This window comes from Danaus plexippus, chromosome Z (assembly GCF_018135715.1).
Source record: "Danaus plexippus chromosome Z, MEX_DaPlex, whole genome shotgun sequence".
Lineage (NCBI taxonomy): Eukaryota > Metazoa > Arthropoda > Insecta > Lepidoptera > Nymphalidae > Danaus > Danaus plexippus.
The window spans coordinates 14490214-14511639 of record NC_083559.1 but is presented as its reverse complement, the minus strand read 5'-3'; the positions used below and the strand labels follow the sequence as shown (position 1 = coordinate 14511639).

The following is a 21426-nucleotide window of genomic DNA, read 5'->3' as shown; positions in this document are numbered from 1 at the left end:
GCTCTCTGATTTGTTTTTACACCAGCCTTGCGTTACAAGTCAACTCGATTTAGAACTAACTTAAACACGAAGGTGCAATGATAGCAAACAAATTGTAACGGTAATTTAATTTAAGATAGCCTTTGACCTTTTTTCAGTTTCACGAGGAAATTCATTAGAGATTTTTGGGTTCACCGAATGCAGAGGATAAATATTATCATTATGTTTTTACCGTTAAGTTCGATTATTTTGTTGAAAAAAGAGAAGAAGACTGATTCGATGTAATATTGAGTAACGTACACAATTAAACCTATATTTATGGGAGCTTTGTATACTCGCCCTTAGAATGAAAGCATGGGCGCCGCCCACGACGCAATACATGACTTTTCCGTTCTGGCCGCTCTCACCATCTGCTGCCACAGCAGCGTTTTCTACTTTTGCCGTTTCCGCACCTGTAAAAAATAAATCAAATACGTAATTCAATCAATAATCTAGTACTCATTATGTATATTGAAATAGTATTCTTTTACTTTTATTAATCGTTACGATTTAAGTCAGTATCCGATAGAGAGAACTCCACAAAAAACTTACTTATTACTATAACATATTACAAAGTACTTACTATGTCCAAAAACAAAGAAGCCTGTGTTCACTATTTATTTGTCATGAAAGAAATCTGGATCACTGAATTTTGTTCAAAACACACATTTTAATTTTAACCTATAAATTTTATAAATGCCACTTACCGTGAACCAAAGCTTCCTAATTTACGGACTTTTACACAAACAGAACTAACGTCACAAAATTTTAAAACAAATAAAAAAAAACAATAATAGGAACCTTATTAATCATTACTTTTAAAGCATGGATGCGTTTAAAAATATACTATATATAATCCTAAACACAAAATATGAATGAATCGCAAAATTTACCCAAAAATATTTACCTTATTATATTTTAAATTAATATTCATCGGTCATTATACTATTAACAGATCTCTTATATCCAGATAAGTTGAATTTAAACAAGCTACAAGAATTAAAATGGCCGAAAACTTCCCGCGTTATATCTTCATAGACTGGCTTAGAACGTTTCATAAAATGTAATTTATATCTTATCTGTTACTCCTATTAGTTTTACAAGCAATAAAAACTTTTAAATTGCAGCCCTGGGAAGTGTGTCAGGTGTTGCTAACGAATCCTGTACACAGATTAAACATGAAGATACAGCTGATATTTTAATGTATTATAAATTCTGAATATCACGTCTAGTTGTTAAGCTGTGATATTAAATAAACGTCTTTTAATTTATTCGTTGATATATTAATATACTATATACTTGGCTTGTACCATTCGTTTAAGGTTGTTCAAAAATATAATGATTAATAAGTAATTTATCAGTAGATATTTCAACAATTTCGACTTAATATAATTGTTATTTTATGTGACTTAAATTATATTCAAATCAAATTCAAATACTGAAAAGACGACACAGCTGTAACGACATTTCGTTTTGTATGTCCAAAATAAATGACAAATATTTCTATAACGTTCGAAACAATTTAAAAACTTATAATAACATCAGAGCACTAATTCAATTTCTTTTTTTTTCCATTATCTGTCAATTACCTGCCATTTATTAAGTTGAAATTGGTGGACATCAGAAAGGAATTAGTGTCTAAAGCTTTTGGATACAATATCATTACATCTCATTATTATAATAATATATAAAAATATAGAAACAAACAAGTAAATGATCAGATTAATTGAAGTTTAAATATATTTTTCTAAATTCTGACTTAACAAAAACAAAGAATACATTATAATGTCTCATATATATTTTATTGATTGTAATTAAAACTCTTTTGTTATTAAATAAATGATTACAAATTCATATTCAATGGAAATAAAATTAAAGGAAAGGAAATGGAAATTTCAACCGACTCTACCAGTACAACCTCCTTGTGAGTCACGAGCATTAATCTTAAAAAAAAAATATGCTTCTATTTCAAGACAGCTGAAAATCATACTACGCGCTGAAATAATCTCTTAGCTCATAGCGTTAAAATCGTTCAACAGAAACAATTGAATTTCTGAAGTTAAAAAATTTTACAAAAGTAAAAAATACCTTATATGCCGATACAAATTAAATAAATATAGAGAGAATAAACAACATTGCATTTCATTTATATATATAAATACATTTTGATGCCATTCGAATTAATAATTATAATGGGAACCATCACCATATGTAATTTTTTCAATTTAATATTAATATTTTATTAATTAACTACTAGAGCTTCTTTGCCACAAACTTATTCATTGATAGATTAATGTATATGTTGTAAACTAATGATATCCTCTTAAAAAAAGCCTACAAACTTTCAAAGTTTTTTAACTGGTTACATTCTTGAATACACGATTTACGGAGCTTCTCCAGTTACCATTCATTATGCTTAGTCTGAGTCAACAACAAAATACTACATACGGATCGTTTACAGTATTTTTTTATAAGTCATTGCAGTTATTGAGTGAGAAACTGGAAACGCTCTGTATGTAGCAAGTCGATGCAAATTACGAGGTAAGAATGATTTTTAATCTGTTGGTAATTTTATTCGATAATTTACAGGATACATTCACATTGCATGCATCACACGATAAATAGAAATATAGTTGTGTTCGTGCGGCGTTTGATTATATTGAACCGTGATTATCACATAATGTGACAGTGGCTTGAGTTTATAAAAGGTGATCAGATAAAATAGAACGTATTTCAATATTGTATGTTAATGAAAATTAACAAACAAAATCATCATCATCATGGTGTCTGACTTTCGCGTGTATTGATTTTAATAAAACTAATATTTTCGGATGTACTGTCGCTTTTTTTTTATATTATAATCTACACAATCCCGACGTTACTTCCGGCTGACGGTTGCTCCAAACTCCGAAGTAACCGAAACGTCAGGAGCACATAGTTTAAGATTTAAAAAAAAAAAAACGAGTAGTAAATCCGAAAATATTAGTTTTATTTAAATAATGAGCATCTACGAAACTATCAAATTTGGATTTTTCTATCAATAAAGAACCTCTTGAGGTTTATTTTGTGATCAGACGAAAAGAAACAAGTAAATAGATCTAGGTTTCCGACCTGACGTGCAAAACATTTGATTTTTTAGTTCTATTTCGGACTTAAAATCTCTTAGAAGTAATTATTTGTATCAATTAATTTATTTAAAATACCTACAACAAAAGCTTTATTTAAAATATTTGAAAGTTACCAAAACGAACAACTTGATTTATCTTGTAATTCCCACCTTTCACTTGTTGTTAGCTTTTGTTACCTGTCTCATAAACCTCGGAAAAATTATTATAACCTTTTATTATTAAGTTATTTTATAAAGCGTACATAATTTTTGATAAAGGTGAAATAGAATCTAGAAATTCTGTTGAAAAATTATATATACACGTAATGTGACATTTGAATCTATACAGAATATGATTGCTTCTATTAAAAAAAAATAATCAACGCTTTTCAATTCACCCCTAGGTGTATAAACTTAGCTATGTATAACATTATAGGATATTACAAGCTTCGCGATACGCTACGGTTAGTTACCATATAATACTTATATATAAAAATAATACTTGAACCAGAAAAATCTATTAATCTATTAAAAAATTAATAATAGTAAAAAAAAATAAGTTTGAAAATATGCTTAAATAAATATAGAGAGAAGCTTAGCTTTTATTAGGAATTAGTAATGGAGATTTTATTTTATTTTTTTTTTGCTAATTATACGGTTTTAATATATACACACCCATAAAGGAGGTTGGTTTCAATTCAATCGACCATTATATATATTTTTTCATTTCATTGAATTTAGGAGGTCAAGTCAGCAAAGCGGCGCGTCAGTGAGCCTCGCGCGCGGAATGTGCACTGGCAAGTTCTAACAAATATTCTCATTTAAACATCCCAATAAAATGTTTATTAGGAAATTACAATGTACCTTGTTTTTTTGTTACTATTTATTCCAATACATATCGTTTACTTGTTTATAAAATAGACATGTTCTCTCTATAATGACTTTATAAACAACGGGTTGAATGTTAAATAAATTATAGATAATAAAACAATGCCCGTCAAATATTTTTTTTCAAATGATATTTTAATTTATCTGTTGAAGCTTTTTATAATGAATTAGTGTACAGAAATTAAAAAAAAAATGGAACTACTCATCACCGTGTCCTAGTATGGATTATTATTTATTTTGCATGGCTGTATTCAAAATGCTTTGATAACAGTGACGTCATAACTGTCGTGTCATAAAAAAAATAATGTTCGATAGCATTCATTTTTATTATTGCGGCTTCTTGGGCTTTTTGTGGGAAGTAATAGAGTTTTGAAAAAGACATTAGTTACATTTGATGCTATTAAAAGGTATACGTAAAAATATATATTAAAATAACGAAAATGCTCTAAATCATTTTAAACGAAGATGTTACCTAGATTATTTTTTTTTTTGTTCAGGCTCAAGTTTAGCATTATATCGTATATAAAAAGAACATTGTGATGTTTTATTAAACTAACGTAAATAATTCTAGGATCATTTGGATGTACAAATTAATGTTTTTTCCTTTACTAACTGATGCTATGAACTAAATTATAAATAGGCATTCAATTTTCAAGCCGTTGAAATGATGCGAACAGTTTGTGTTTATAACAACTGGATTAATGGAGACTTTGGCACATCTCCGCTCACAAGAGAAGAAATCAATGTCTTCTTAAAACTTCAATAATATGAATACTCTACGAAGGTTTAAATTTAAAAAAAAATATGATTTAAACTCTTTTATTCAAATACCTATTCCTGTACATGACAGCTACACCTAAAACTTAAAAATCCTTTCTTGGATGAAACATCCAGTATCCACATTAGTTTCGATTAAAGAACATCTTTAAAGTCCTTTAGAGAAATAGCAAATATCCTATTTACATGGCCCACTGAAACACTCGCACTTCTGGATGCGACAGTCCTTTATTTCTGTTGAATCGATTGCTCTTATGTCTATTAAATTTTGTTAGTAATCCAACTTACTAAGCAAAACATTGTCTAGACATTGCCAACGTGTTCGGCCAACAAGCCTTTGTCTAAAATTAATTATCGTAGAGCAAAAAAACTACGCATTGAACTTAAAGCAGATGCTGAAAACATAACGAATACAAGGGAAATGTCTGATTAAGAAAAAACAAGACATTCCGTTGGTCCCAATAATAAAGGCCTTGGTAGAAATTTTCTTGGGATGATGCTATTGGATACGAATTTTGTGTACACGGGTTTTGTGTGGTCAGCACATTGTCACTCTTGTCTTCACCGTTATACTGTGTATGACAGAACATATTTCGGAATAATTATTTTGATTTATAATTACGGGAAGAAGTATTTTTGAATAATAAACAAATTATTTAACACTCCGTTGAGCTGAATGATTGGTTTATATACAATAGAATTGTTATAAATATATAATTTGGCTGACTTAAATACCTGACATTGATTAAAAAAAAAAGCCTTTTCACAGTTCGGTGACTATTTGTATAGAAAATATGAATTAAATTAGATACCTATAGATATGTCGTGGTAGGTTTTATTTTAATTATCGATACTTTTGAAAAATAATGTTAATATTAATATTTTAAATATTTGAATTTATGTTGCAAAGTAAATAATATGTCCGTTTATATTATCATAATAAACTTGTTTTTCTATAGTCTATAATATTAAAGTTGATTTTCAAATTTCGAACTGTTTGTATTTACGTGTGATACATAAAATTAAGATGGGTACATGTCTAAAATGCATTTTGTGGTATTTTAAAAATTCTACTTTGTTTTTACTTATATTTTTCAAAATTGTTCAATTTTCATCACTGACACGGAACCCCAAATGACCTTTATCAATTAAATTACATCTCATAGATAGCGTTATACATTAATTTTATCATATCATTGTTTTAATCAAATCAAATATAAATTTATATGAACTATTTACTACATATATTTGACTTTACGATTTAAAAGGGACGTCTTATTTGTAAACAATTTTATAAACAGTAAAGACTTTAATATGTCGCGTGTGGATGCGTTCACTTTTAAGAATATTATATTCCACGCATTTTATTTAATTATTTTTAGTATATTTATATTTCCGAGGACACACTGTGAAAAGGTTGTTTATTTATAAAATAGCACAAACCCAACCAATACATTACACGCCATCGATAGAGGAAACTCCAAAGGCTGTGGAAAATAAAAAAAAAATTTAATCTTTGTCGTTTTACAGAAACAGTATTTCAGTTTAGAACATCCGAAGATTTTAGTCTGCGATCCGGAATACTTTGAAGGATTGGTTTTTAAATCATGGCGGAAATCAAGAGTGAACCCCGTCCACTACGTCGACATGAATGTTACCATACTAAAGACATTAGACAGCAAGTTCAAGGTGACCTAATTTAATAATTTATCGATATAAAATTCAATTCCATCCAAACCATCGATATATACCTAACTTCAATTTAAAATTTGCATTTTAAAATTGACTTAATCAGACAAAAATGACAGAATTGCGATAATTAATATTTTGAAAGGACGTCTCTAAAGTCCCACAGGATAAAAAAAAATTGTATAATCAAAGTTGTTCTCTATATAAGAAACATTTATTATTTCAGCTCATTTTATCTTTCTATCAACTTTTATCTAATGTGTATAAACCGAGTTTTGTTGAAATCAATATGACGCTTTGTGATGTACTGAAAAAGGATGTCCTAGTTGCCCCGGCTTTTATAGAGGGTTTCAGACGAATGCCCAAAGAAATAAGACCTATACCGGATTTACAATGTCCCTTATTGCCAGTAAGTAAAATTTTTAAATAACTTCCTTCAATGACGTGATGAAATCAAAAAAAAAAGTTATTTATAATTTAGTTTTAATGTTATTAAAAAAAATATATTACTTTTTTAGGGCCTGTATTCGTTTCTAAACATGTATATACCATTAGACAATATACCAACAACATTTCCCTTTAAAACTGGAAGACTATATGGCAACATGACGATAAACAAATTGATTATTGGAAGTGTGTACATCGATTTCCAACTGAAAACCATAAATGTTTAAAGTTCATATTTAAATAACTATTATAATTTTGTCTTGTATTAATTTCTTGATTATCTTCTATATATGAAAAGCTACAGTTCCTTTTTGTTTTATTTCAGCTATATTTTTTTTATTTTTGTTAAGAAGGTCAATAAGTCTAGGATTTTACATTTAACTCACCGATAATGTAAAATCCTAGACTTATTGACCTAAGTCTAGGATTTTACGTACATTTTAGTGTGGCCTTTCTCTGTACGAATTTACGACGTGAAAGAAGAATATTGTCATTTTCTACGTCAAAGATTTTTATTTAAATATCTTACTTAATTCATATAATTATTTTTTGTTATTAAAATTCATATACACTCATAAAATACGATTCGAAATTTTTTAATTCATAAAAAGAAGCACAAAAAAATATCATCTCCTTTTACATTTTCTGTGCACTTGTGTTAAAACCTTTTATTACTGAAAAAAAAAAAAATATTTTACTTTGTGTATTGTCTGTGTGAAATGAAACCTGCATAAAATGTAAGGATTAAGAAATATAATTTAAATAATAAATTAATTTAGGTTTTCCTCTTTTTTCCATGACTATTTCATATTACTCGTTTCTTTTTTATTATAGAACGACACTATGTTTGGTCAAACAAGCAGACCTGAATCTAATTTATACTGCTATCATTATATGTGCCATTTACTTTGAATTTTTGTTGCGAATGTCTGTCATTAGCAGTTTACATATTTTCATATTATTTGTAATATCCTCATAATTATATTATTTCTCTCTGAAGCGAAGAGTAGATTAAATTAACATTCGTTTAAAATCGATATTTTGCATTTTCGTTACTATCTGACAAGCTTAATTCACACGCTTAACGTTTATAGCGATAACTAATTTTTTTTTTCAAATTGGGAGCCGTATTCATAAAATTTAATTGTACAGGTAACCTGTAATACCAATCTCTTGTGATCACTCGCTTAAAATAATAAAAATTAAATGACCTAATATCGAATTTAGGTACTTTTTTATTTTTTAGATATAAATTTTTTTTATATACAAAAATCAAGTAACATAGACTCAAAAAAAATTTGTTAGTCACAATTAGAAACTTATAAAACTATGTTAATATTGTTATTGCTGCTGCATCCCACTAGAGATGGCTCAGCAATGATTTATGTAAGCACAATCAAGCCTACTACATATCATATTTAAGATGCTGTTGGTGCTGCCCCGTAGTATTTGTATTAAAGCACCACACTGCATATTCACCCTCGCCGACAACGCCCTCCGTTCTTTCTCAATATCGGCATCGTCCTTAAGGCCGGGTGTCAACGCATGCCCAAGACATTTAAATTGGTACACTCTTTCGAGTCCATTGCCATTGAGCAAAATTAACGGTGTTATGTTTAGTGCTTTACCCCATGCCTCAAAGAGCATCACTACACTGTTTCTTTCATTATAGATACGACCGTGCCCTCCCGCATAAGCTTCACCTATCGTTATCAGCTTCCTAAGATCAAAAATTGAGGCACTTAATAGAACCACATCGTCAGCATAACTTAGGTTATTAACACAAATGCCATCTATATGATAACCTAACGTAATGCCACTAAGCCAATTAAATCATTTACGTACAAGTTAAAGAGGGTTGGTTAGCTTAAACCCCCCTGTCTCACCCCGCATTCCAATCCGTGCGGACCTGATAAAATTCCCGCCCAACGAACATAGTTGACTTGTCTACTGTACCAGTACTTAAAAAATGTTTACAAGTTCGGATGGCATATTGGCTTGCTCCATTTTACCCCATAATACGTCATAAGACACTAAGTCAAATGCCTTCGAAAGGTCCATAAAACAGGCGTAGATTGGAGTCTTCCTCGTTGTATAGTATGTGACAGCATGCTTAAGGCTCAAGACGGCACTTTCCGTAGACAATTCAGGCCGAAATCCAAATTGGTTGTCGAGCAAGCTGATGTATTTATTAAATTGATTATTTAGCATACTATCCAATACCTTCGAGGTAACTGTAGTTAGAGAGATTGGCCGACAGTTGTCCTTATCAGATAAATCACCGGTTTTGTTTTTCGCAATAGGCACAACGATCGTCCGCAAATTCGCGGCAGAAGAATCCGAGGCAGAAATGGGCCAGCATACTTGAGATGCTCAACGCTGAGACCATCATGTCCTAGGGATATACTTTTCGTCATACATGTAATGATTGGCGCGACTTCAAGTGATTTAAACTCCATTTCCCTGTTGGCCTCAGCATTAAGCAACGAAATAGAAGGCCCCCGCAGCGATCTTAAATGGTTCATAAAAAAATTAGAAATTCGTTCCGGTTCACACACGCCACTGACGCTCACGGGAAGGGAAGATCGAACATTCATCCTGCTCGTAGCTTTCCAAAATACGCAGAAGTTATTTTTAGAATGATATGAGGCCAGAGTGTCAATTTTTATTTGCTCTTCTTGGTTTTGACACCATTTAAAACGAGACTTGAAAAAATTTCTAACCTCACACTTTCATTATAAACCTTACCTACGGTAGGTTTACCCGACTCAAGCCATGACAAAAACTTTTGCCTTGTCCTCCCGTGCGCCCCAGCCACGTGCTTGTTCCATTCCAAACGACTTTCTTTTCTTAGCACAATTATTGCTTCTACGAGTCACCACGGTGTACTTCCCCAACGCTTGGACTATATTATTATACATTTTAGTAATGATATCTTAATGTTACGAGTCGTTACAAGTACGACCGTAACAATCGCAAAGCTCATGCGGGAAGTCGATCACAGTTAAACGTTCATGACATTCCCTACGGTATATGTTATTTTCCTTATCACTTCTCTCTCCCCAACAAAACAGACTTTAAGAAGAATTTGGAATAGATGTCTTTAACACTAATGTATTTAAACTGCATTCCACAACCAAAGGAAAATGATCTGACCACAATACACCTTTTAAAACAAAAACGTTACAAACAGAGTCCTAAGCGGCCTTAGTAACTATACAATGATCCAGCCAACGTTTTGAACCGTAAAAAAGCAAAAGTGCCCGATTATAAGCCGAGCATATCCGTATCGATACAACATTTCTGTTCTGTGAAAACTGACAAAGTTCGTGAAAAAAACCGTTCCGACGGGTGGTCATTATAGTCTCCCAATATATAAGCACAAGTCTCTCCATAAGAGTTTATAATTGCACTACCGAGCTGAGCACGTCCGAAAAATCCCTCAAATTAGCCACTGCATCCGTAGGCATATACACACTAAAGATTAAAAATGATTTACCGTGTAATACCGCACATATATAAGAGTTATTACACTCAACCACAGACACATTTTGAAATACACTACGCCTCCATAGCAGTGCGACACCCCCATATGGTCTTCCACGTAGAATACCTACAGACGTATCTATTGCAGCCACTCCTATGGAGCTGAAGTCGCTGCGTAACGTGTCAAGAAATGACATCTGTTCCTGCATAAGCCACGTCTCCTGTAAAGCTATTATATCACAACTTTTACATGGTTCTTGATTATGTTGTGCGGAGCGTTTGACACTTTTGAAGTTAAGGGAAACTAATTTACATATATTTATATTCATTATTAATTTGCTAGTTTGTCGCTCGTAACCTCAACCGTAACCGGTGTTTCAGTAGATTTCTTCGGCTTAAAATGCACAAATTTTCGAAAAATAGTTCCCGGGAGCCATAGATTTTCATCTAGGTATAAGAGCAGCTTGCTTAGAGAAACAAGAAGTTTGTATGTATCGTATTGACAAAGTCGCTTAATAAGGATTTTTTCTAAACTGACGTCTTCTTTGGTTTATTTTTTTATATGCGTAATTATATCAATTTCCGATGTGTCTTTATGAACATTTGTTATAAACAATGGCCACTTACGGTCGGCAGCTCTAAACTTTTCTTCCAATTCTTCCAATACGTTTCGCATTTTACCTATTAAACCGTTTTTAAATGTCTTCGACTTTTTACGTTCTACAGTCCAATGCTCATTAGCATTATCGCTCTTAACCTTTGACGGATAAGTCTGCTTTTATAATATCATGGAATGTTAACCGCTCATCTTATTTATTAACAACGATGACTAATTCTCGTCGACAGTTTTTTGCTGCAGCCGGTGTTAACATTGTATCGTTCAGGTTATTGTTGAAATGCGTTGCATCGTATCTTTATCTGACTACCCTCTAGATTGTTTATATTTAAATCTCTGTAATTTAATAAATTCTTCGTTGGCGATGATGTCTCACACTACCACACACACCAAGTATTCCGTTGGTGACCACAAACGGCTGAAAAGAAACATTGTAATTTATTGCAGTGTTTTACTATAGTTTTAATTATTGAAATTACTTTAGAAAATATTTTTATACACATTTTTGAACGTTACAATGCCAATTGTCAAAAATGTCAGCTACTGATTAAAAAAAACTAAATTATACAACGTAATAATGTTAAATATTTTAACGATGATGAAATATAAAATGTTTAGTAGATTATTTACAAAAACATGCTTAATAACACCGCCGACTCAAATAACAACGTACTCTACAACATCTGGTGCGGAAACAGTTGATTTAGCATATTCTTCTTACGAAAATACTTCAGACGAGAATAGTAAAACTCCTCCTGTTATTATTCTACATGGTTTATTAGGTTCAAAGAACAACTGGAATAGTATGAGTAAAGCTATACATAAAACGACGGGAAGAAAAGTCATCAGTATAGATGCTAGAAATCATGGAGACAGCAAACATTCATCTCAACATTCTTATCTGCATATGGCTCACGATGTCATGAAGCTTCTTAAAAGCTTGGATATAACGAAAGTTTCACTATTAGGGCACAGTATGGGCGGACGTACTGCAATGGTCCTTTCACTGCTATGTGTGAGTGCACAATAATGTTAAAATTATAGATAAAAAGAAGTAAATAAATTAAGCATTGTTTGAAAAGAATAATTACTTAGTAACAATTCAAATCTTAATTATATTCCCTAGCTTCTCAACATTGTTGGAAAATAACGATTTTACTTGATTTCAGTCTGATCTTGTGTCTAGTATGATTGTGGTTGACATTTCTCCAGTGAAAATAAGCCCCCAGATATTTTCTATGATAAACCTCTTAGATGCCATGGCAGCTGTGTCCATACGTTCAGGAATAGCTATGTCCAAAGCAAGAAAACTTGCAGATGAACAGCTCAAATCAATTACGCCGGATGTCAATTTGAGAAATTTCCTCCTTACAAATTTAGTACAAACGAACACCGGATCATATACTTGGAGAGTAAATTTACCGGCCTTAAAAGAAAACTTTCAACAAAATATATCGTGTTTTCCCGCCAGTTTGAAAGGTCTTCAATATTGCGGACCGACATTGTTTATAGGAGGTACTCTTTCAGATTTTATAGGGTGGGTAATTTTGTCTCTATTAAAAATTTAAATTTTATCCTGTATGATAGAAATACATGACAAATAATGATTAAAAAAAATTATTTGCCGTCAGGAAAAAAGATCTACCCGCAATCCAGGAATATTTTCCACTAGCTGAATTGAAATTTGTTGAGGGCGCTGGCCACTGGGTCCACAGTCAGAAACCGGAGAAATTTCTAGAACTTGTTTGCGGTTTTCTTAAAGATACTTAAATAATATAGATTTAAGAAACATATCTGTGATCATGTCTACAAGTTGACATTCTGTAATCAAAATTTAGCTCACTTTTGTTCGTGTTTATATAAAATAAAAAAAAATTAAAAGAAGCTATACATTTGTTAAATAATATATCTAGTTTATTATTTATTTATTTTTGATGAATTATTTTGATGTTCCTTTTTGTTAGTAAATAACATGTTGAAAAAAATCAACGGCAGTTTTATTATTTTTGTATGTAGAAAATTAGACTACGAAGAAAAAACTACTAATATAATGAAATGGAATTTTGTTATAAGTCATTAAAATTATAATAACATTAGCATTTATAGTGCATCGACAAGTAAAAAATTGCATAATTGTGTGTTGGTAATTTTATTATTGCCTGAACACAAGTCTCAGTTGTGTATTGGCTCTTGGTTATCTATTTTAATAGAATTATAAAACAACTTTATTGTAAAGAGAGCACAATTATATGCAAATTTACCTTTTCTCACAAGAATTTAATGTCCTCAAATACTTCAAGGTTGCCTATTATCATAAAAATCTGTTTACATATCATTATGCGCATGCAAAATTTTTAATTACGTAAGTACAGCTTATTTTATTCTCTTATCAAAAATTACTTCAGTAGGTACGTGTCTCGTTTATACAAACATTTGAAAGAAAAAAAATTGATTAAATTGCTGTTGTTTTTTTTTGGTAGCTAAAGTACGTAAACGTGATCCTGAAATATGATAATCATTTATACAAAAACATTGAAATTTTTAAACTGATAACCTCTAATTTTATTGGTATTTTAAAGAACAATTCTTAATAACACAATGTAAAATAAGATTCAGGTGAACTTATTTTTATTGTTATTATTGTACATATAAATTTATTGTTTTTATTTTTGTTTTTTTTTTACCTTTATAAATGATTGTTGTAGTAAATTGTATGTTTGTTAGTACTTGCTGTTAATGTTCCTGCTATAATAATGTTTTATTATTATTATTATTTCTAATGTAAGGTGTAAAACACTCCATGTCAAAATAACTGTGGAAACTGTTCTGGCGTATTTTTTCCCTACCGAGACAATTTATTGTATTATAAGGTGTATGTTTTCCCATAAATATATAATAATCGTGAACATATTTATTTAGGTATGTAAGTTTAGGTATAACTGGAAAAAGAATGGAGTATTCGTAAGATGGGAGACTTAAGGATGTCAGTATTTATTTTTCGCCTTGTGATTGTTAATTTTTTTTACTAACACATCTTATAATTTAAATTTTTATACGTCCGTAACATCCGCGGTAGCCATGATTGTGGTGAATTACCGAACATTTATAATCTACTAAAACAGATGACAAAATGTCAAAAAAAAATTCTGCAGGTATATAGGTAATATTTCTTAAGGTGAATTTGTATCTTTTCTGCTTTCATAATAAACTTCAAGTTTGCAATAGGATTTAAAATAGGCTAATGTGTTTAACGCTCACTTTATTATCTTAACTTTCGCAGACAAATATATATTATATTAGTAACTACATAGAAGTTATAGAAAATTTTAAGGAATTCACTTGATTGAAAACTATTCTTAACATGGTCAATAGTATCAATTTTAAATTGAAAAGTCATCTATTTATCTATATATCTATGACAATTTTACACCTTGTAGTATTCCTATCAAGTATCAATTAAAAGTAAGATTCAGTCACCACAGTTTTTTTTCTCGAGTTTCTTGGGCTACTTGTAGTTGGTAAATAATTCGATTGGGCATAAGAAAGTACTTCTTTCTAAAACGATCACTTCGTTCCAGAAACATATTGCATCCCTTAACTATAAAGTCTATGAATTTGAAGAGGTACTTTTAATTATCTTATACGAAAATATTTCATAGATACTAACAATAAGTTAGTATATACTTCCATTTAAGAAGATCATACTTAGAGTTACTTTCTTGAGTTAGTTAATACTCACAATAGGAATAGAAATGCATTATAAATATTAATTGTGCCACCTTGACTGTTCGACTGCCTTAGATCCAGTATAAAATCAGTTTTCTTGCATTGTCATACAAACTTAATGTCTTTAGCAGAGCCCACTCAGCTTAATATATCTATGAGAATAAAAAACTTGCTAGATTCTCCCGCACAAAACTTTAACCTACCAATAACGTACGTTAAAAAATGTGAAAAAATTATTGCAGCACCTAATTTATATATTACTGTTTATACTCAATGTTTATTTGCATTTCCAAGATTTATATAAATATATTAAAGATAATTTATTTTACAAACAAAAATATAGGTAGGTACGGTAAATGACAAACATATGTACAATATTTTCCTGTTTATATTTTCCTATTACATTTCAATAACCACTTCCTCCCTGTGTTTAGAATATTTACATAATTATAATCAAAATATTTTGACAATAAAAAGATTGTGGTTTTGAACAAAATTTTACGTTGCACAGCGAACTAATTTTCGGGTATCTTTATAAAACCTCCAGTTAAAAGAAGACATTGTTATTAATGCTTCACTAGTTATTCCATGAAGTCGATTTGTATTTAATACATTAATTTAAATAGAAGTAAAAATGGAACAGGTTTTAAGAAGCTTTGACTTACTTTTTGACCGTCCCAGCGAACCGCTGATAACTCCGAAGGGAAGCTAAAGCGGTGTTCCAGTTGCAAAAGAGATTTTGATGAATTTAAAATTAATGTTATTTACATCTATACAAATAAATAACATTAGAGTGTCTGATTAGTGATTATAATATTAGAATAATCCTCTTTTGACAATTACATGTGGTTTTATACAAGATATATAAATTTTAGATTTTTTTTTATTCACTGTAACCACTGGACCGGTTTTGACAACCCTTAACTGGCCAATAGCTAATGTAATAAGAAGAGCTTCTATTATCTCAGAAAATTATAATTTTATTATAAAAATGATTCCACGCATGATGTCCCGGGAACAAACAATGGGGAATTGAACTGTTTTCTATTAAGAAAAACCATATAATAAGCAATTGCTATTCGCCCGTTTATTACTTTAATTCTATGTCACATCTTTGTCGTTATGAGGAAACAAAATATTATTTGACAACATTCTACGACCCGGATTGCAGCTTCATAGAACGATAGACTGCAAGCCCATGGGAAAAAAATACCTGTGAAATGAACCAACGTGAATAACGCTTAGAAGCTCAGAAACCGAATAAGGCTTTTCAGAGATGGGGTCGAGAACTAGTGGTCGCAACCCTTATCTCTGACTAGCATAAACGAAGGTGATGATGATATAGAACGATATAAAATTAAAAAATCTGCAGAGTACTTCATGAGTGGACAATATTTTCCAACATGTCGTAAAATTTTTGTGGGACAAATACATGCATGTGAAAATTACTACCGTCCAAAAAGACTGCCTTTCCGGTGCATTTTTCTGTACTGCAATAACATAGGTTTCTAACTCTTTAGAAAATCCACGATAAAAGATAAATGCCTTTTGCCAGTTTTGACAGTCTGAAAATATATACGGCGTTCATGGGATAAGTATGAAGTATTGTTTAATGGGATATGTATACAAAAAGATTTACACAAATGCCGTACCGTAATAAATTACCTATAATTGCTTCTACAATTATCGGCGAACTAAAAATTTTGCACTAACTTCCTGTGCCACCACTTCCGTACGGCGCTAGGTTTTTCGATATTTATTTTTAATAAGCTATAAAAAAAAGTCGTACAATAAAACTTAGTATAAATTCGTCCCTTATTCCTGAGAAATTCCATTTACCCACTTACTCACCTGTAATGCTCAAAAAGCACGGCATAGCACTCAGATATTTTATATAGAGTACCTAACAGACTTCTAAGGGTCATTCACATTTCACATTGTTTCATTTCACGGGTAAATTTTTTCCATGGGCTTGCAGACTGAGTTTAATTGGAAATTTTATTAAGATACCTCGTGACTTTCTAATTAAAAATTCACAAATTCAAAATGTGCTCGCATATTATTTTTCACTCTAGACTATTCCTTGCAATTGCGACTAAAATTTTATTAAAATTTAATCATTTTAAGCAAGTATAACTTACATTTGAAAGATTTATTAGACCAATATATATACCGAAAGTATTTCTCTAAATTATACATAAGAGCTATTTTGCAATGACTGAATACTCAAAAAAGATATTTTTCCTTGACCCGTATGGTCGCCACAAATTGGGATAATACATACGATGTACAGTAGCAGTTTCCGTCTCATTGTTACATGAAATAAATCGTAGAAGGTAAATGGTTAAGAATGTTAACCATCTTATTTAAAAGCTACGTTATTAAAACTTTCCACTAATGAATGATCACAACAATACATCTCCACTTAACAGTTGACACATTAATAATTTTAAGTGAACAATTACAATATATTTTACGTCACAGCTTCACGGTGCTTCGAAGTTACGAAACCATTGGGCTATTTTTATTTTTCACGTACAAATAAAAAAATTATCAGTTAGTATTAAGGTATTAAAAATTTTAATTTTAAAGGTGTTTTATATCTCCTTACTAGTATTGAATTTTGATTATTTATATATCATAAATATAATGTATGTGGGTGTAAGGTAGTTTCATAAACTGTTTTCTGTATAAAAGGATAAAGATTATCAGAACAATGGCATTGAGATCAACAACCGTTTTGGAGAAAAAGCTACTGACTTGATACCGCTGAAGAACTTGAACAAACTACCAGATTTCCCCAAAGCCAGCAAACTACCAAAAGATTCTGAATTATCATTGTTCCTACCGAGCCACCAGGAAATGGCAAAGGAGGTGATGGAAGCACTACAAGGTAAATGAACTCACAATTAATCTTTCAATAATTTTATTATATAACATTTCAAATATAATATAATGATAAATTAAATTATCTACATTCCACAGCCATCCCCGAGAATCAATTGCAGAACCTTCTGTCGACTTGTGCCTATTCAAGAATACATTTGAACCCCCAACTCTTCAACTACTGCTTTTCTTTCGCTCTAATGCATAGGTCGATATAAAAATACATTTTATACTAGATTAAATAATTGTTTATTCATTACAGACAAGATACTAAGAATGTCCAACTTCAGAAACATGTTGAGACTTTCCCGTCAAAATTCATGAACTCCCAGGTTTTTGGTCAAGCAAGAGAAACTGCAGCCTTACAAGCGAAGGGATCGCCGGTAAATTATTTTATAGATTTTTCTTTACCACCGCAACAGTTTTCACATTTTTTGTCGGTTGCTGAACATAAAACTGGTTTATAATTTGGTGTCCAAGGCCCTAGACTATCATTAGCATAAAAATCCATAGGATATGTGCCATCGTCTTTAAGCCACTTACTATTGCCTAGTGCCACTGAAAATTCATATGGAGTTAGCAATGGCCTTGCAAAAGCTGTGCCCCAGTCAATTGATAGTCTCGGGCAGGCTATTTGGACATAGGCATCTAAATCGAATAACGCCAATTTACTAGGAAATATCTCGGATAACAGTATCTTAACATAGCTTTTATCAGCATTTTGTATTTGCTTTTCCAAGTTAGCTAAAACCTTTGTACTACCTTGTCTTCCCAAAGTGCCAAGAATGAGTCCAAAACTTGCGGCATTTTCTGCGGTCTTTATTTGATTCCTCCTGTTTGTTTGCATTAATTCATGCTCGTAAGTTTCCAACGTAAATTTCTTGTCATAAGGATCATATTTATAAGCGGGAACGGTTGGGTTTGCTATCATTATAGACTCTAAATGAAATCTTCCGTCGCCAAGGTATACGATGACATCAGCATTCAATTTAGGTGCAGTACAACCAAGAATTTCACCAGGTGACAGCGGCTTACTCTGAGGAACTGAGACTGTATAACCCTCATTTCTCAAACTTTTAGCAACAGAATGTAGCGTCGTCACAAACTGAATCGTACTAATGATAGCCAAATGTGTTGGTTTAGACAAATTTAACTTTATAGTTTCTATGAAATGAGATGGATCTATTTTTATGTCTACAAATATGTATAAAACCTTTATGTTGCTTGTTTGATCAATGGGTATAAGGCACGAGTGTCCATAGTGAATTAATAAATCAGCATCCAAGGAAATTGCAGTGAAATCGTCAATACAACATGCACCATACGTCACATCACCCATAATTATAGTCTCGGCTTCAGTAAATGCCTCAATTATATCACACAATGTAGTCGCAAACATCGTCAAACCTGCAAAAAAAAGTAGAACATTCTCTGTCAAAACATATCACTTCCTGTATGTAATGTTTTGACTATTTTAACAATTTACGATTTCTTACATACCTTCAGGTAGCTGTAGAGCTACTACTTTAGAACCAAGAGATCTGATCCTCCATATCGTCTTGTGTATCTCAAAATTATAATTCTGAGGTAATGCTTCACATGCTCTGTTTAAAAGCGGGTCATTGAGTAACTCATCGGGAATTTTATTTATCGAACGAATGTTTGGTTTAAATGTTTTCCGCTGTCCTTCAGGCTTAGCACGGACTACTACGACACTATGGTTTGTTTCAAGAATCTCCATTTTTAGAAAATCATAGTAATTATAATATAAATACAATTTTCCACAGGTTATTTATTTTGTTGAAAACAAACACGCGCGAGCCGCGAAGTTTGGCCTACGTGACTTTTGCCTGGAAATACGTTCCGTTCTAACAATACGAATAATAGCATTTTTACGTTACAGAGTACATACAATACATAAAAAAATTACTTATTATAATGAAACAAAGATTCAATTTTTATTTATACTCATAATACATATAAGAAATACCAGCAAAACAAAAAATATTTAAAGATACTATATGATAGGACTGACTTCCGCTCCAATTTTTTTTCTAAAATTGACTGTTGTTCTTCCTTTCTATAGTACATATATTGTTAAAATGTTTTGTTTTGTTCGTAAAGGTTTCCTAAAGTTTAAAAAAACTTAGAAATCTGATCGTTTTATATTTTAATCCATTTGCGAATACATATTCGTACCAATATAAATTTTTAATTAATTTTGGATACAATGTATTTATCTTGTGTTTATTTCCTCAATAAACACCGGAAGGCATATTTTCTTATAATTGGGTCAAAAATTTTTTTCATTATTTCTATTAAATATTAAAAAGAATAGTCTTTATTGTAGTGAAATTATATACGTCACGCTCAAAGATCGAAAACGCTCAGGGAAAGGAAAAATAGCTCTAAACGCGTTGTGGTCACAGTAAAACATCCACATGGCGAATTCGTGTTATGGCTCTAAAGAAAACGCGCACGACGCATTGTGACAATCACAGAAAGACAAAATAGCGAAATTCGTATCGTAGCTGACACGCTGTTCGATCTAAACGCGTTGTGGCAATGAACTGGTATAATATACTTCTACAATGGACAATATATATATTTTATCATTACCTTTAATTTTTTTTTATTATATGCTTTATTATAAACATATCATTCCGTTTAGCAAACTTATTGTTTTCAATACGCCATTCTAAATGTATGCATGCATTTTCATTACTTATGAATATGATAGCATTTTTAAAAACGTTTAAAATTTTATAACGCATTAGTTAGAGTTCCTGAAGTTGATGGAGGACGTGAACTCGTGTTGTTATGAGTATTAATGAACTTACACTTTCAGAAAACAACTTTTTTTACATTTATGTACCCTCAACTACGTCATTAGCACTTCGCTCATAATCTACATATTTTATTTTCTAGAAGTAAGCAAGGGTTAATAATATGCCACTCCAAAAGGTACTGTATTCATAAAAAAGTGTTAGTGTAAAAATAAATAGCTTTGAAATACGTACATATTTTTCATGATTATAGCAATTTCTAATATAAGTTCATTGTTGTTGTTTTTTGGTGATCAATAAACATATATGTTTGTCTTAATCTCCTGACTACATAAAATTGGATTTATGGAATTTCTTTCAAATTTTTTTATTGTTTGCTACTTAGTTTCCTAGCATACATGGAAAATTGTATATAAAAAATTATGTCGTTAGAATTTCGATTTCCTCTACGTTCTTTGTATAGGACAAATTGATTGTAATAGGCTTGTACTATTCAAAGAACATAAAAGGATGTTACTTTTTATATACCAAATTTAATTTAATTTTAAAGGGAAAAATAAAATAAACGGATATAGGAAACGGAAAGATATTCCTCTATTTCAAAAAATAAAAGGTCAATTTATATTTAATTGAGTTCAGCTAGCAATTACTGCAAAAAAATTACAAGTTACATAATAATTACGTAAATTAAATGTGATTGAACTTACTTCTGCTCGAGCGCATGTTGACAATTTTGTTCTTTGACGCCATTTTGCAAAAAACAATCAACTATCATCGTGTCAGTTGATTCATGTTTACTTTCTTAAAAACGAATACCAAAACCAGAATAATATCGTATAATTAATTCAATGTATTTCAAGAATTTCCTTATTTTTTAGATTTAAGTAGCAAAATTGTGAAAGCCTGATATACTAAGACTTATCTGAATGTGTACATATGTTGTTGTATCTAAAACTAGTTGTATTATAGTGACCTTCTAGTGTTAATAAATTGATTAAGAA

The 21426-nt window shown here is 30.9% G+C and overlaps 2 protein-coding genes across 2 annotated transcripts; one reads left to right on the top strand and one right to left on the bottom strand.

Annotated features, from left to right (window-relative positions):
* Positions 1-11565: 11565 nt before the first annotated feature.
* Positions 11566-13016, top strand: LOC116778087 (protein ABHD11-like). Its single transcript, XM_032671955.2, has 3 exons — positions 11566-12042; positions 12197-12564; positions 12659-13016. The coding sequence occupies exons 1-3, from the start codon at positions 11605-11607 to the stop codon at positions 12795-12797; spliced, it is 945 nt and encodes a 314-aa protein (XP_032527846.2). The 5' UTR covers positions 11566-11604; the 3' UTR covers positions 12798-13016.
* A 4646-nt stretch (positions 13017-17662) lies between these two features.
* Positions 17663-19498, bottom strand: LOC116778085 (2-(3-amino-3-carboxypropyl)histidine synthase subunit 1). Its single transcript, XM_032671953.2, has 2 exons — positions 19140-19498; positions 17663-19046 (listed from the first exon to the last, which is right to left on the bottom strand). The coding sequence occupies exons 1-2, from the start codon at positions 19378-19380 to the stop codon at positions 18028-18030; spliced, it is 1260 nt and encodes a 419-aa protein (XP_032527844.2). The 5' UTR covers positions 19381-19498; the 3' UTR covers positions 17663-18027.
* Positions 19499-21426: the final 1928 nt, after the last annotated feature.

Bases quoted from the DNA above. Each gene is read 5' to 3' on its own strand.
- LOC116778085 (XM_032671953.2), bottom strand. From the start codon at position 19,380: ATGGAGATTCTTGAAACAAACCATAGTGTCGTAGTAGTCCGTGCTAAG. The intron at 19,047-19,139 runs GTATGTAAGAAA...TTTTTTTTGCAG, and splicing joins AGCTCTACAGCTACCTGAAG to GTTTGACGATGTTTGCGACT.
- LOC116778087 (XM_032671955.2), top strand. From the start codon at position 11,605: ATGTTAAATATTTTAACGATGATGAAATATAAAATGTTTAGTAGATTA. The intron at 12,043-12,196 runs GTGAGTGCACAA...ACTTGATTTCAG, and splicing joins TGGTCCTTTCACTGCTATGT to TCTGATCTTGTGTCTAGTAT. The intron at 12,565-12,658 runs GTGGGTAATTTT...ATTTGCCGTCAG, and splicing joins ACTCTTTCAGATTTTATAGG to GAAAAAAGATCTACCCGCAA.